At 38.8% G+C, this 16,851-nt stretch overlaps 2 protein-coding genes across 4 annotated transcripts; both read right to left on the bottom strand.

Moving 5' to 3' along the window:
- Window positions 1-1,900: 1,900 nt before the first annotated feature.
- On the bottom strand, window positions 1,901-11,181 carry slc25a42 (solute carrier family 25 member 42). Of its 2 annotated transcripts, none has more exons than XM_004079196.5 (8): window positions 10,783-11,181; window positions 9,229-9,398; window positions 7,659-7,770; window positions 7,526-7,551; window positions 7,181-7,347; window positions 6,974-7,090; window positions 5,726-5,877; window positions 1,901-4,642 (listed from the first exon to the last, which is right to left on the bottom strand). In XM_004079196.5, exons 2-8 carry the CDS (start codon window positions 9,319-9,321, stop codon window positions 4,317-4,319), a joined length of 993 nt encoding a protein of 330 aa, XP_004079244.1. In that variant the 5' UTR covers window positions 9,322-9,398; window positions 10,783-11,181; the 3' UTR covers window positions 1,901-4,316. The 2 variants fall into 2 exon arrangements, with proteins under 2 accessions (XP_004079244.1, XP_011485036.1); XM_011486734.4 differs by having other exon boundaries at window positions 9,229-9,330; window positions 10,783-11,176.
- Window positions 11,182-11,410: 229 nt separating this feature from the next.
- armc6 (armadillo repeat containing 6) lies at window positions 11,411-16,002 on the bottom strand. 2 transcript variants are annotated; one of them, XM_011486733.4, is made up of 8 exons: window positions 15,724-15,926; window positions 15,506-15,649; window positions 15,107-15,189; window positions 14,436-15,009; window positions 14,214-14,359; window positions 13,979-14,110; window positions 12,856-12,993; window positions 11,411-12,775 (listed from the first exon to the last, which is right to left on the bottom strand). In XM_011486733.4, the coding sequence occupies exons 2-8, from the start codon at window positions 15,624-15,626 to the stop codon at window positions 12,563-12,565; spliced, it is 1,407 nt and encodes a 468-aa protein (XP_011485035.1). In that variant the 5' UTR covers window positions 15,627-15,649; window positions 15,724-15,926; the 3' UTR covers window positions 11,411-12,562. The 2 variants fall into 2 exon arrangements, with proteins under 2 accessions (XP_011485035.1, XP_004079243.1); XM_004079195.5 differs by having other exon boundaries at window positions 15,506-16,002.
- Between the last annotated feature and the right edge of the window lie 849 nt (window positions 16,003-16,851).

Here is a 16,851-nt window from a genome sequence, read left to right as displayed (position 1 = left end):
TTATATTCCCTACAAAGTGTTTTACACGCTAATGATAAACACACAGTAAAATTGTTTCATAAAAATATAAAAATAAAATTGCAATAGCAAAATAAGACGTCCAAGAGAAAGAACTTTAAAATTAAGCCAAGTGCTCCATAGGAAAAGACTGAAGTGAATGAAGTGGTTCCCTTTATTTCAGAGAGAGTGCAAAGCAACCTTCATCTAAATGAATGCAAATTGGCTCTGCCTCCATCAGGCATCATGCCAAGTTTCTATAGCAACCACATCCTCTGTCAGTCTCCTTTCATCCCCTCCTTTCTTCATTCTAGTTTGCCCTCTGAAGAGTTTTGGTTTCTACCAAAATTTGCTCAAAATTAACTGATTTATTTGTGTAATTTGTGGGGTTAAAAATTATAATTAATGTATTATATGCTATGGCATTACTATTAACATGCCTAGACTTTTACTGACAAAAAATGCTATTTCATTTTTCGTTAAACAAACTTTATTTCTACATTATATTGTAAAAAATGTTACATTTTGTCCATTTTTCACACGTTTAAATACGCTCAGTATTTGTTGAAGTGGGACTGTTTATTTATTGTTTAAAGGTGTTGGGCTTGACTTCACGGTCAAGTTCAACACTCGGCCTCAGAAGCGGCTCTGCTCATCCTCTGCCCTCGGCTGCAACACCCGTCTCACACCGCCACCTAGCGGCACAATGGCAGAACGGCAGTGCAGCAAAGGGAGGTTTTGCAATGATGGGGATGGAGCGCCTTCTTGTGTGGTAATGATACCATTACAGAAAATGTCCTCATCTCTTTGGAATTTACATTTGATTTTCATTAATGAGTCGATTAGTCTGTGGAGATAATTACAATATTTTTCTATGTGTACCTGAAAATATGAAGCATGTAGTTGAAGTTATTATAGCCTAGTATTTGGCACAAAAAAACTATTTTCGTTTATTTAACCCTTGTGCTACCCTAGGCACTTTACCATTGGGAGTTGGGTCATCTAGACCCACTAGACCAGGGGTGTCAAACTCATTTTCACTGAGGGCCACATCAGCATAGTGGCTGTCCTCAAAGGGCCAGAAATAACTTATACATGTAACTAAATATTATGAAAAATAAATGTAACTACTCCTTAATGTTATATAAATCATTATTTATTTATTAGAACTTTTTAAAGAGACAATTAAAGATGCATAGAAAACATATGTTTGCCTGTTATTCCAGCATAAATCCTTTTACATTTGATTCTGTCAGGTTAGGTTATATGGACAGTGTTTAAGTCCTAACGAATAGTTACCCAATCTGATATTTCAAGTCTGATTCCCCCTTGATATGAATAAATACACACCAATTTTTATTTTAAGAAATTAAAAACTTTTATGATTTCGCGGGCCACATGAAATGACATGGAGGGCCACATTTGGCCCCCGGGCCTTGAGTTTGACACGTGCACTAGACAGTGCGCTGAACCTTTTTTCTTCAATGATTTGTGATCTTCACTGGTGTCCATGGATTACATGAAATCTTTCCACCATTGTCATGGTAGGGAGAAATGACTTTCTTCCAAGACTCCGCCCTTACGTCAATGTAAGGGTGGGGTCATCTAAGATAGCACAAGGGTTAAAATGATTTGCAGTTTTATCTCATTTATTTGTAGTAAACATTTCAAAAAATCATATATTCATTTCAGCAGAAGAACTTTTTGTTCTCATCTATTATGCTAACACGATACACATTAAGAGTTCCAGATGTAGACTAAATTGAACCGATTTTATGTTGAATTCTTCCTTCTTTAAGGTAAACAAATGAAAACTATTGCAAAATAAATTACGTACATTTAAAAAAGATGCACCAACTTCATGTCTGCAGATATGGACATAAAACACAAACAAACATAAAGCTAATTGTTAACATCCAGTTTTATTTCACTTGTTGAACTTTAAGAACATTTCCTACAGAAACAGCATCATCACGAAACGTTTGACACAGGCTGTGATTTCTCAGTTACATTACATTCAGTTGGCACTAGGATTTAAAAAATGTTTTACTGCCACTAAAATCGTACAAGGTGTTGCAACAATACAGAAGAGCATGTCTGCAATTCAATGATGGAGTCCCCCCTTAAAAAAAGTCAGGGTGTACTGAATGTAGTTACTGTAGTGCTTTAGTTTTGTTACGTTAAGCTGCTGTCAGCAAATGCAAATTATTTAATAATGTTTTTGGCATTTGATGATTGTCTAGGTGTTCTTTCTCCACTCACCCAACTCCTTTGATGTTACAAAATTAATAATTCATTTTCATTTCTGCATGACAGGCGGGTTAAGAAAAATACTGAAAGTGGGATTTTTTTTGTTTATTTTTTAGATTTTAAAATGAATCCCAAAATAAATCACAAACGGAACAGCAGGATTCTGCATGGCAGTTCAAGCTTTTGCAAAATCGTCACACAAAAAAACCTAATAGTAGGGTAATACATTCAGTCACTGCAGTCTCACAACACCAAACTTTCAGACATCGGCTGCCTCCTGAGAACTCGTCACTTCAACGCAGAGACGAGGCGAAAAATCAGAACCACCTCTCCAAAGAAGTTAGTCATAGTAAAAACCTTTCTACTCCTCTTTAGGCACTTAAGAATCAGTAAATAACATTCATTGACCTTCCAGGGTCTGAGCATTGTAAACACAGCAGCTCCTCTGTGTCTCACACCAATCACAGATACTGTCTTTGTCCAGAAAATCATAGATTGCGACTAAAAGACGATGCTTCTGTTTGTAGATACAGTTTATCTACAGCTCATCAGACCGATGGAGGGAAGGAAAAGAACAAGGAATCCTGTTTGCTCTCACCTGAGGTGAAAACAGCCCTTTCTGCTTCTCTGTGCTGCAGTGAAAAAACGTTTTCCACACACGTATGAATCCATGTAAATAACTGGATCCTCAAGTCTAATCTTTTGCTTTTGTGATGCTCGGAGATGTGAGAAAAGCTGTGGAAACCCATGTTTTTCACATTCTTTTAAGAGGCTTTTATGTTTGGAAAAAAAACTGCAAAAAAAGTAAATGAGTGACTGGACAGATGAAAAATTCATCAAAGTAACCAAAAAAATATGCCAAAAATATTCAGATATGATTTCAATAATCAAATTACCTTAACAGTAAAAACTCTACTCGTATATAAAAGGATTTGCCTAGAGGTTTTTATGGTTTTTTGTACTAGCTTGTTCAGACCAACATACAAACCAAACATACAGATTGTGTTAACTGTGTTTGGAACTAGATAACAGGACTTGCCCTCTGCTCCACTTGGCTCTCAGTCAGCAGCTCAATATCTCAACTATGTCTCCTAAGTATAGAAACCATTGACAGCGACTGTAAGCCTCCATCAATACACTGCAAACGTTCTCCTGGGCCTGCAGCCTCATGAGATACGTGGCCATAAAATAGATTTTTCTTTTAAACACCTCCAATTCATTTAACATCTTAAAATGCAATAATTAGGCATCTTTGATTTTGCTGTGAGGCAAATCACAGAACTCTATAATGTACATTGCAGACTGCATAAGCATCCTTGCATATTTCCAGTCAACTTATTCCGTTAGCATTTCCAGCTAAGTGGGAATTTAAAGTTGTCCGTGCTGTGTTGGAGTCAGACTAGTGTCATTTGAGAGGAAATATTCATCCATCATACTGGTAGTAAAAGGAAGACATATGTGTTCACTCTGAGTGTGTTTTCAACCAGCTTAATACCCCAGATATGGTCATGCCAGCAAACGCACATCATTGTAAACCTTTCAGAGACCATCTATACCGATGGATTTGGAGCTGGATCACTGGGAATCTGGGAATTAAATGTCACATTTTGCAGCGAGCCTAAACTTTAGCGAACTTTACTGTCGGACAAAACAAAATAATGCTCAAAAATCCAGTGATACGTTTACAATGCAGAAAAACTTGAGAAGATATGGGCGATATTACATATGTTAGCAATGACACTCGTACCAACATCAACGTCACACACGTCATTCATATCTGCAGCAAGCTCCGTCCCTTTGGTATCACTGCTTGCAGACGGGCATGGCAGTTGAGACCTCTGCAAATGTTTGGAAACTCTTGTGAAGATTCTCAGAGGTCTCGTTCACATCGACAGTTAAATGTGATTAACACCTTTTTGCTCATATTGCTCTCAAAAACCACCGTACCTCCACTGCAGGAATCATTTCCTGCACAACCTGAGTCACTGTGCTTTTGCCTCCATCCAGCTGTGAAAAAGTCTCCAAGCATCCCTTCTATCCCCTCTCACCCTTCTCCTCCATCTGTGCCATCACTGTCCAGTGAAGCCCATCTGATGCAGCTTCTTCAGGAGAATCTGTGTAAGGTCAAACGTGGTGAAGCTGATCCCAACAGCAATGGGGCCTTTCACCCAGTTCATGCTGAGGCCTTTGTAAAGTCCACGGATGAAGCCCTCCTCTGACACGATCTCCCTCATGGTGCCAAAAATGGTGCCGTACGTGTGGCCTGTGACACCCGCCGTCTGCATGCGCCGCCTTACCACATCCAGGGGGTAAGACGCCGACTGACCGATGAGACCGGCGCAGGCTCCGAAGGTCAGACGTTCGTAAGAGTAGGGATGTGCGCGACCAGTCCGTTCTGATGCAGGAGGAAGAAAAAGATATTTTACTCAGATGTTATTTGGTGTAGGGATGTCCCGATCCTAACATGATCAAAACAAAAATCGAGCCAATCATGTAGCTTCAGAATCGATGAAAATAGGATGTTGCATCCCGATCAGGGATCACATATTTCTTTCATTTTTATGATCAGCACTATATAATTCAAGCTTATTATTACAGATAAGTACTAGAAGTCTGCATATCATAAACAGATCACAACATACCGATATTATTGCTGTAAAACACAACAGTTTGAGCAGGAAACTCACAAAAACAGCTCAGTTAATTTATCAATATTATCACAGTTTAGGACTAACAGGCTCAATAACCCTTTTAAAAAATAAAAGGTCATCCCTGACAGCAAATGTCTCTATTGGTTTGTCCAAACACAAACAATGACCTACCAAGGCATATCAAAGAAAAAAACATTGTTTTTTGTTTTTATCTGAAAAAGGAATTCAGAATTAAAATGAAAGATGGCAATGAGACGGCTGCCAAGGGACCGTCTACAAAGTGCAATATCCGATCCAAAAAGGGAAAGAAGAAAAAATGTTGTCTTAAAAAACAGCCAGAACAAATAAATGGTTACATTGATATGATCTAGTCATGCATAATCATTGTCATGTTCATTTTACAGCAACGACTTGGAAGAAAGTCATTTTTAATTTCTAAGAGATTTCTAACTGCCATTTGAACCATCATAATCAAAATGTTCAATAGTTCTGAAGCTACTAAAGCTACAGTCACCAAATTTTCCCTCATGACTAATTAACACTCTTTTACTAGTTAATAGTAAACTATTTTTTCCCAGAAGTGCACTGTTTAATTGTTAAATGATAAAAATAGGTAAACAAAATAAAAAACAGGGGGAAACCGGGATCTGTTTACTTTCCATGTGTTCAATTTTTAAAATGTGTTACAAAAGAATCAGATCGGGTTTTGGTATCGGCACATTCTCAAAATTAAATTACTCCGAACCGGATCAGGGCCAAAGAACACCTGACTGAGACATCCCTAATTTAGTGCATGTAAAGACAGGAGGTAATGCGGCCCGTTTTACCTGCATGCAACTTCTTCAGCGTTTCATAGGTAAAGAAGCTCAGACCGGCGTAAGGAACCACACCCAGAATGGTTGGGGTAAAACCTCGAAACAGAGTCTTTATACCCTCTTCCTGAGAGATCCGTGCAAAAACGTGCAGAATATTGCTGTACCTGAAGAGAAAAACAACAAAGCATTAAAGCTGTGTCTTGAATTCCATATATAGCAACTCCATCAGGTGCTTATTACCTGGATCAGGTGATTCCAGGTTCTGAACACACAGAGTTTAATGGCCTGATCCAAAATAGCTTCTGGTTACAAGAATATTTGGCCCAATTATTTTAAAAGAATTCAAATGAAAAATAACTTGCCTTATTTTTCTTATGCCTATTCCTTAACCACTAAAACACTATTTAGTGCGGGACTCTCTGGTGCCCTGGATTTTCATGCAAAAATCGCAAAATATGACATTACCCATTTGCCAAAGTAAAAACCTAATAAATATGAACATTTTACAAAGACTGTTAATGAATCACCTGAGTTCTGAGGATGAAAACTTGATTATTTATAAAAGAATGTATTTACACATATTTTTTCAAATGACAAACCAATCAAACGCAATGCATTGTGTTCGATATTCACCAATCGAGTGAGCATTAATCCTTTCTTTCATTCATATTCTAAGCCCGTTTTGTCCCTCCCGGGGTCGCGGGGCTGCCGGGGCCTATCCTGGCCACTTGTGGGCGAAGGCAGGGGACATCCTGGACACGTCGCCAGTCTGTCGCAGGGCCACAAATCACACACCCATGCACAATCACACAACTTAGAGTAACCATTTTGAGTAACAGGCTATGAAGCATGTTTTTGGACGGTGGGAGGAAGCTGGAGTCCCCGGAGAAAACCCACGCATGCACGGGGAGAACATGCAAACCCCACACAGAGAGGTCCTGGTCCTTGGTGTTTGTTCCAGGTCCCACAGCTGGGACTTGAACTGGGGGCCTTCTTGCTGTGAGGTATGGGGGCTGTCTTGCTGCCCCACATTGATTTTTTGCATTAAAAATGTCCAGAGCACTGGATTTTGATTCAGACATGAAGATTCAGACACCCCAACAACATGACGAGCGCCGTATACAGTGCAGTAAGTTGTAAGTACTGACGGAATTCAGACAACCAATTAAACTGTTTAAGTAATTTTATGCTGTTCTGGGCCATTGAAATAAATCGTCATGTCCACTGAGGTAATGTAGTAACCTCCGTTAATGTGCTTACATTTCCTTGGGCGTCACAGCCATCCTGGCCCGCACCACGTCCAGAGGGTAAGTCAGCATGGCCGCTGTGGTTCCAGCCAAAGACCCAGCCAATAACCTCGGGACTGGAGGCAGAACTCTGAAACCAGCAGATTTCTCAGCTTTAGCCTTTTTCTTTGTCTAAAAACAGGACTGAAGTTCATAAACGCACAACAAGAACAGCACTCACTTCCCCTGAAAGCCATAATAACCTCCCAGCAGTCTCTTGTACTGCTCGTGTGCACAGAACTGGATGGCAGCATATGGGATGACTCGCACCATGGTGGCAGAGTTCCCCCTCCACAGACTGAGGAAGCCGTCTTTTAGGTAAGTTCGGTAGATCAACCTGTAGGCTTCCTGTCATGCAGAAACAGCATTTACTTCATTTAAATGTATTTATTCTAAACAAGTGGAACCTAAATATAGTTTATTAATAAGATTTAGTTTATTTTCTAAATAAAGTTTATTTACAAGTACGGTACTCAAAAAACCATCAGGAATGAGAGCAGCTATGAAATATTAAGCTCCAACTTACTTTTGCAGAAAATCGGTTTGAAGACACTAGAAGAGAAACAAAAACTATTAATGTCAAACACGTTCAAAATACAAGTCACAAAGGTCATTTATGATCCAAAGCCTCTTTGAACATTCAGATCAGCACCACTTACCTTGAAAAATGATTTTGGTTCTGTCCAGTGGGGCAACAGCAGTCTTTGCCACGGCTCCGGCTAAAGCCCCCGAGAACAGCGAGTTTAGGACGGAGCGGGTTTGCTTCATGCCCTGCACATCAATGAAGGGATCGCCGTTAGGGTCACCAACAGCAACAAGACAGAAACGTCTGACTGAAGATGTGTTTGAGATTCTGTGGATCATTAAGAACCACCCCTCCCCATGTGAGGTGCAGTGATCCCGCTCCGGGTTAAATGAATCAAAGCGAGCGCTCATTCATTCAGAAATCAGAGATCTCAGAGCTGTGGGGACTTCACGACTGAATTTCTAGCTTATAAAACAAAATATGCAACTGAAGCAAACACTAAAAATCTCATTCATTATCAGCTAGAACAGGTTTAGTAGCACGAATGATTTAATTTTACAGCATAATGTTTGGTTTCTTCATTTTTCCTTCAAGTTATATGTTATATATAAGTTATATATTATATGTTTACTCATACAGTAAAACTGCAGAGTTGGAGGTTTGCAGGAACAAGTCTATGCCCACTTCTATAGTTGACAGAAAGAAGAAGAAACCTCATTTGCTGCAATCAGTGGCCATGAAGTACGGTGGCCCTGAAGACCAAATCACACCAACAAATCATTCATTCATTCATTTATTCATCTTCTAATCCATTTGTCTCTTCCGGGGTCATGCCGGAGCCTATCCCGGCCACTTGCAGGCGAAAGCAGGGGACCACACAAATCAGACACCCATGCACACTCACATTCACGTCTGAGGACAATTTAGAGTACCGTAACCAATTAACCAATGTCCATGTTTTTGGACGGTGGGAGGAAGCCGGAGTCCCCGGAGAAAACCCATGGATGCATGGGGAGAACATGCAAACTCCACACAGAAAGGTCCCCCATTGATGTTCTGTTTCAGGTCCCCCAGCCAGGACTTTAACCAGAGGCCTTCTTGCTGTGAGGCAACAGCGCTAACCACTGCACCACCGTGCAGCCCACCAACAAATCAGTCACTATTTTTTTTGGGGGGGTTCAGTCAACAAAAAAAAACATGTTAAAGATGACAGTGACAATTAATAAAGCAAAACAAATTATAAAAACAGCATTACATTGAAGAAATCAAAGCAGAATTCCAGAAACCAAAACACAATTTTAAAAAAAATGAGACAAAATAAAAAATAAAACGTTTCAGAAAACTACAGTCATTTCCAGAAATCAAAATTAAATTTTGCCATGTTCCTCAAATGATATAAAAAGTTTTATTATCTGTTTTGAGTGATCTTCCAGGGACACAGAGCTGTCAAACAACACCCCAAGATACCGGAGGCTTGACTGGATTTGCACTTCAGGGCCACCGTCATAAAGCCACATTTCATCTTTCTTTGTGTTAGAGCAGCTGTTTTTACATTCCTTCCTAATCTTTAAGCTGATTGGTTAGCTGGAGGGTTTGTGTGTTGTTCGCCTGTGTGTCTGAGAGCGAAAAGATCCGTCCAAAGAAAATAAACAAATAGTGTAATGGAGGCCTTTAGGCCCAAAATGGCGTGACATTTTTTTCACCTCATAGCTCCCTTCTGACTGACTGGATGAAGGCAACGGCGCCACTTCTCCTTGTGTCAGTGAGCGCTGTTGTTCGTGGACTCCGCTCCCCATCACTGCAGACTACACAAAGAGCACGCTCATGAATTCAAGCCACTGAGAGCGGACAGCACCACCAGGAGCCGAGGGAGCTACAGGAAGAAAACAAGTTTTAGATTAAACTGAACATCAAAATAAAACATGTAATCAGTATAGTATGGTCATACTCCATGCCAACTGCAAAAATGATAAGAAAGATTTTAAAACAGAAGTAATCCTTTTTTATTCCAAGAAAAAAAACATTTTTATTCTGTCATTTCTTGCTGCAAAAATGTTGCTGTAGGATGACCTCATTCTGTAGGATTCATTGCTCAAAAAGCAACTTAATACAAACTCCACTAACTAATTAACACAAATGTAACAGTAACCAAACTCCACACCTAAGACGGAAAAATAAACTTTGAATTCAACAAGACAAACATTAATTCCCTGAAGGACAGAGCTCACAGTTTGTAGGTGAAGGTGCCGCTGCGTACGACACAAGTATTACTATTAAGCTCTTCCCCACCAGGATATCAGATTTCAACCAAAACAACATGTTTTGTGGGATCTCCTGCGGTAAGAACCAAAGGCATTTACATAGCACTCCATTAGCTAACATTTCATCTCACAAATCAAGAATTTCTGAACCTTTAACCTCAACTCCGGTCTGCTTAATCTCAGACTAGAAACGTGGTTGACAAATCTCAACTCATGTCAGAGACATGTGATGCTGAACATCTACAGCCAGCATCATCAACAAAAAAATGCATCATTTTGTGACACTTTTCCTTTTATTTTGTGGTTGAACTCCTGCGGCTAATGCCCTGAAGACTTCAGTGATTCTATAAAAGTGTGTAAAATTAAAAATGTTTGGTGTAACTTAAAACATTCCTTTCCTTCCACCTACAAGGATTCCTTTGTCTAAGTAACTGAAACCTGTGCCTAGGTTGACTGCCTTCATGTGGGATTCTTATGCTGCACAGACTCTTCCAGGAAAATAATCGTGTTTTGTGACCAGAAAGTTTAGTTTGACACCCAAATAGGTGTTCATAAACACGTCAGTTAATGTTTGTCGTAGGTCCACATTTTGCAGAATCTTGACTTCACGTGTCAATGAGTACAAGAAAAGGCTCCAGAGGTACAAATGTCTCCTTCAGTGCCACATATGAATGAAATCAGGAGGAATTCAGTTTAAAAATACACACATTTAATGACTTAATCATTTATTTCCAGATGATGTTCTGTGGAATTGCTGACAGGTTACAATCCTTTTACATTACAGCTCAAATGTAATATTAATTTCCTAATTGGCTTTTCTATAGCTCAGATGTTGTGCCTCGTTTTTATCTCAATTGTATTTTTTAATCAACACTGGACATTCATCCAAACCTACCACGCCTCTCATTCGATCCCTATCACTGGTCTGCTGAAAAGCAAACCAAAACGTTTCTACCTCTGCTGTGTCACAACTGTCAAACGTCACAAACGACTTACCTCGTAACTGGCAGCACCCAGGTTTTGTGCGCTTCGACGTGCCTCAGTTCGCCTCTTATTTCCACTCTTCAGCCGTTTTTCGACATAAGTTTAACTGTAAGAGTTCGATTAAGTAACGCATGCTAGCTGCTAGCCGATAAAACTACACGCTTGCTGATATGTGAACCCTAAAGTTGAGTGCTAATACTAACAGAAAATGTTTCTCAATTATACAGAAAAGAAAAAAAGGCAAAGTTTCCCTCTAAATGTTCAAGTCTGGCACAGTAGCGCTGACTTTGTGACAGGCAGCCTTCTTTTAAGGTCGCGTTTCAGCCGTTACTGCGTCTGTCAGCCACTCAAGTCGAGGCATTTCACGTTAGCATATAAACAGTGAGGTTTGGGTTTGACAAGGGCAAGCGCGGTGGCATTGTGGGAAATGAAGTCGATTTTTGGGCCAGCCATGATTGGTCGGTTGGAGGGGCGTAAGCAAAGCTCGAAACAATGAGTTGTTTGATTTTTTTTTTTTATCTAAAATTAAAAAAAGAAAATAAAACAACTTGATAAATATATAAAAATATTACATATTTACATTTGTGATTTGTAATTAAGATGAGATAAAATGAGTATTAACTTAACTATGACGACCATCTGAGAATTGAGCCTTTTATTTTCCAGGAGGAAAACGCATCTTTCACTATGTTCATTTTTCACAAGCTTTAAAAAGAACAAGGTGGCTGAACAAATAGATAGTACGTACAGCAAAGTGTGCAATATTTGAAAAAAACATATATAAAGTAATTAAAAGATTTGGACCTTAAAATGTGGCTTTAATATAAATCCGATTGACGAAAACAAAATTAATTGACAAGAGTAAATTGTTTTTTTAACTTTGATAACGCTAAAGTTACATAAAACCTGTTGTGGTACCGCAAAAAATGAACCATCAAGCAAATCAAAGTCGTCATGCAGTGAAAAAAAAGTGGAGTTATGAGGAGCCAGACTCACAGAAAAGACAACAACTTCCAAGAATGGTGGGAAATGTAACAACACAAGAGTTTTTCTAGATTTAGAAATTTAAAGAGAAAATGATTTGAAAGCAAATGTAAGTTTTGGTCCAACAGGCGCGCCCTGCGCGGTGGTTAGCATAGAAGAAGGCCCCTGGTTCAAGTCCCGGCTGGGGGACCTGAAACAGAACACCTTTCTGTGTGGAGTTTACATGTTCTCCCGTGGGTTTTCTCCTGGGACTCCGGGTTCCTCCCACCATCCCATAACATACTTCATAGGTTAATTGGTTACTCTAAATTGTCCCTTGGTGTGAGTCTGTGTGACAGGATGATGTGTTTAGAAGATGAATGCAATAAAATATGAAAATCTTGAAAACAACTTGAAGAAGTTTGTGTGAGAAAAAAAATGTGAAGAAATGCTCAGCTTTTATCAGAAACGTTGAATTAAAGTTACAGCAAACACAAAGTAAAACACAGATTTTTTTTAAAGAAGAAAAGTCATTAAAAGAATTATATTTCAAATGTTGGCTCTAATATTTGTGGTTGAAATAAAACACAAAGAGAGAAGCTTACATATTTGTATAGCAGCAAATGCATTTACAAAGAGTCCATAATATACAAACTAACATAGTAAGAGTTACAGACAATTAAAATAAAAAAACAATTTCTTTATACTTCTGCAGACTGTGAGACACATTATCAAGTCAAAGCGTGTCACTATTAATAATTTTCGACCGAACACCTATAAAACATCACAACGTGGAACTTTAGCAACTTGTCATTCGGTTTCATGAACTTTAGTTTGAAAGGCTGCCATGCGTGCCGGTCCACAGCTCTCGAAGCTCCACCTTGCAGCCCAGATCTCTGAGGGCCGCTTTCCCCACATCTGCACAGTCTGGATGTTTCTGTACTGCCTTACCGATCAGAGTCTCTGCTCCCATGTCCAGGATTGGTTGACAGTAGTTTTGCATATGCGCAACCAGATTTCTTAACAGCATGCAGGCCTGTTTCTGTGAAAAGCAGTAAAAAACTCTGAATAAAAGCTATTTAGTGTGTATAAGGAAGCAAATAGAAATGACTTCATGTTTACCTGTACATTGAGTGCTAATTGGTGATCCTTCATGGCCTGAAGGGCAGCCAAGGCTCCTCCATCCTCCATGATGACCGTGCAGTTCTTTGGCTTCCGTAAGGCAAGGACGGAGAGGCAGGCACAGCCCTGCTCACAGACCTGCATCACAACATCAAAACAATGATGCAGGACTTTATTTGAAATTATTACAATGCTATAATAGTGGAATTATATTTGTTTGTTATATTTTTTGGATACAGCTGCATCACTGTGTGTGAAAATTACCTTTAAGATTTATGCAAATTAGTTCAGGAATCGTTCCCCTAAAATAGATTTTAGCCCAATTCACACTGAGTTTTTTTTTATTTTAATTATTTTTGTTTATTTTAAGCACTTTTTGTAGACTTTCTACTTAATCCGCTATTCCATAAGCCGTTTATTTTTTTACCAATTTGGAATTTCAGGAAAAATTATCCAACATTGGGTTCTGGAATACCTTGAACTTCAAGAAGTTTATAATCTTCTGAATACCTAAAATCCAGGACCAGTCATTGGAAATCAACACCACATCATTATTACTCCACCGCCAAGCATTTCTCCAAATCCTACACTGAATGTTAAAGAGAAAAATATTTCCTTTGCATTTGAAAACCAGGTAGGAATTTTGTTTGAGAAGTCCCCAACCCTGGTCCTGAAGATGAACCACCCTGACCTGTTTTCCAGCTCTCCCTTCCCTCCATGCGGCTGATTAGTTGACTCAGATGTTTCCACCTGATCCAAGTAATCTGGAGCAAGAAGTGTAGAAAGAGCTGAATACAGGCGGAGGTAGATCTTAAAGACCAGGGTTAGGTAGCCCTGTCTTATGGTATGCTCAGCAACAAACATGTTCACTTGAGTAATCTTTTTAGTTTGAGTGAAGCAAAACTACAACCAAATGGCCTTTTTTGTTTTGTTCAAATATGTAAATCTAAGAGGTGAATATGACTGCATTTTGTATTTAACATGACTCTACTCCTAGAAAAATCGTTGTATTTTTTTATAACCTAAATTGATTTGAGTTAATTAAGTGGAATTATTTTCCGTTACATCTATAGTTCAACTTAGAGAAACAATAGTTGTTTAAAGTGTAGACGTGGAGACTCACAGCAGGGTTGCGCGCATGTTTGTTCATAACTATGACAATAAGCTGAACTCCTCCAGCTGCAACGACTGCATCTTTCACGTCATCATTCCCCGCTATGGCTCGCATTGCGCTGAGGACCTGTCGGCTCAAATCCTGCAGAGACAATTGCAGCTTGGTAAGGAGAGCAAAACAAACCAACAAACGTTTGTTATGTTGGTTTCACTGGTCTTATTTTGTTAGGGTTGTTTTTAACTACCGCTGATTCATAGTTGTCTGCAAGCAGAGTCATCATGAGCTTTAATCCGCCCAGATCACAGATGTCTTGGCAAAACTCGTTCCTGACCGCTAGGCGTGATAGAGCTGCACAGAGCTCGCTCAGAAGAGGAGGATTATCATGGTAAGCTGTGTGGAGAAAACAACAAAATGTTACATTTGGTTAAAAAAAAAAAAATTGCAAAAAAAATCTTAGTAATGTCACCTTTGGCAGCTTCAATTAAAACCTTCAACCCATTGTGCTCCAGGACAATCATCTTTGCGTGGTCGTGTGCATGTCCGAAAGTGACTCGGACATCATCATCAAACGTCATCACCCTGAGAGCTGCAGACGCCTCCTTGACCAGCTCAGCACGCCGGGTGTGGCGGGTAATGGCTCCAGTCAGCAGCGGTAGAACGCCCTCTTTCACCAAATCCTGCCTGTTCTGTTCATGCTTTAAGCAGCAGTTTCGAACCACACTGACTGCAGCACGCGTCACTAAAGGATCGCCCTGGTACTTCTTTAAGGCATCCAAGAGGATCTGCCGGCCTTCTGCTTCCAACAAGTCCGGCTGTCCGTCGGTTAGAGCTGCAAAAGCAGACAGAGTGGTCGCCACACCCTCCTCCTCCTCCTCCATGCTTTTTTTGCAGTAGGACAGGATGATGGGATATGCGTCTTTCTGGGCAGCTAAATACCTCTGTGCAAATCCAAGGGAGCATTGCTCAGTAAAGCATTTCAACTCCTCTGCCATTTCAGGTAAAGAAACAGATTCTCTACCCTTTCGAAGGGAATCTAAAGCCTGCAAGTAAAAAAGGTAAATGAAAGGGTGAGCACAATTTTTGTAAGCAGCTTCTATTGCAGTGAAGCTTATTCTACCCTGACACGTAAATATTTACCTTTAAAATAGTATGTGTTGGCTCTCCTTGACCGTCAGAAAATTCAGATGGTCCAGCTTTTACAATACAACTTAGGTCCACACCTGCATCCAAAATGATCTAGATTAATCTTCTCAGACACAACACAGATTATTCATATTTTTGAGATTAAAAATAAACAATTCAATGCATCAAAAATACATAAAAAAAATCATCAAAACCAAGTGAGTAAACTTAATTTGTGCTTGAATTTAAAAATAAATTTTGCATTATTTTTTAAACCAATTTTTATTTTATATTTTTTTGTAATGATCTTTTTAACTTGTCGTGAAACTGTTCTAATTAAATGTCTGTCTGAGTTCCGTTTTGTTTATTCTGGACCTCCTTATTTTCATTTTGGCTCGATAACTTCACATTTACCTTGAGACTCAAACTGCTCCACAGCTTCCCTCACAGCTTCGTCTGGATCCATCTCCAAATCTTCCACGTTTTCCCTGACAGCAGCGTCAAATGTTTCCTGTGTGATCCTTCGTTTCGCCATTTCTGTATTGTTATGTTATCACTCTGAAATTAAAGATAACAGTGGCGATGATGATGATATGAAAATATAAAGGTCCAGGATGTGCTCAGTCACTCACTGAACAGATAGTTAAAGCGTCCTAAACACAGATATTCAAAGGAAAAAATGTTTGAAAAATTCTGGTAGCCTATTATAAACGCACAATTCTAGCGTTTATTAAAGTAAATAGATACATTTAAAGAATCAAGATAAAGAAAAAGCAGAATCGTTGCCTCCAACCCGCTTCAATGTACGCTGTGGAGTAACGCATTTTTCGTAGCTACGATAAACACAAACAAGAGACTGTCAGCGGGCTTCTTTTTATGAATAGCAAAGTCCGTACAGTGTCCCACATATTATTGTGTCCCGTAAAAACGTGAACTAAAAAAGTAGTTCCGCTGTTTTTTTGTTTTTTTGTTTTATTTAAATTTACTTTGTGTAAATTTGTTAGTTTAGTTTAGTTTTACAGTTTTTAGCAGTTTTACAAATGACGATCTCAGAATGACACATGTTTTGGGGATTTTTTTCACACCTATATATATATATATATATATATATATATAGAATCTTTTTATTCTATATATATATATATATATATATATATATATATATATATATATATATATATATATATATATATATATATATATATATATATATATATATAGAATAAAAAGATTGTGATACTGTATCTGAAATGTAAGTTATTTGTTTTATCTGCTTATAAAATAAATGACTAAAACCACAGGTATACTTTTGCATTCTGCTAAAAAATAAGTCATGCTAGCCTTTTGCAAATATTTTTGTGCGAACAGAATGGTAGGTCTCTGCGTTTTCTGTCCACAGGCAACGTTTAAGTTTTAGTTGCTTCAGCCGATTGAAGCCCTTTGACCTTCTCTTTGACTTTAATAAAATATTTTATTACCAATCAGTGGTCCTTTGTAGACTCTATTTTCATGTTTTTCCTGCACAGACTCATCAGAGAATGAAAATGCGTCTGTCTTGGTTTTCAGATGCAAATTAACCATGTTGGAAATATGACAAAATACAGAAGCAGTGATGTGTAGAAGTTCGACCACAAAGTTTATTTTTTTCAAAACGTATTTTAGAAGTATTCATTGTGTCTGGGGTCATATGTCATATGTGTTAACAGAAGGGAGTGGGAAGGGTGAAGGGTGGGTTGGGTTTTAATTGTAATATTGTGTTT

Source organism: Oryzias latipes, chromosome 17 (genome assembly GCF_053564925.1).
Source record: "Oryzias latipes strain Hd-rR chromosome 17, Olatipes_Hd-rR_3.1".
NCBI lineage: Eukaryota > Metazoa > Chordata > Actinopteri > Beloniformes > Adrianichthyidae > Oryzias > Oryzias latipes.
The sequence above is the reverse complement of the archived record's forward strand: the minus strand, read 5'-3'. Positions and strand labels throughout refer to the sequence as shown.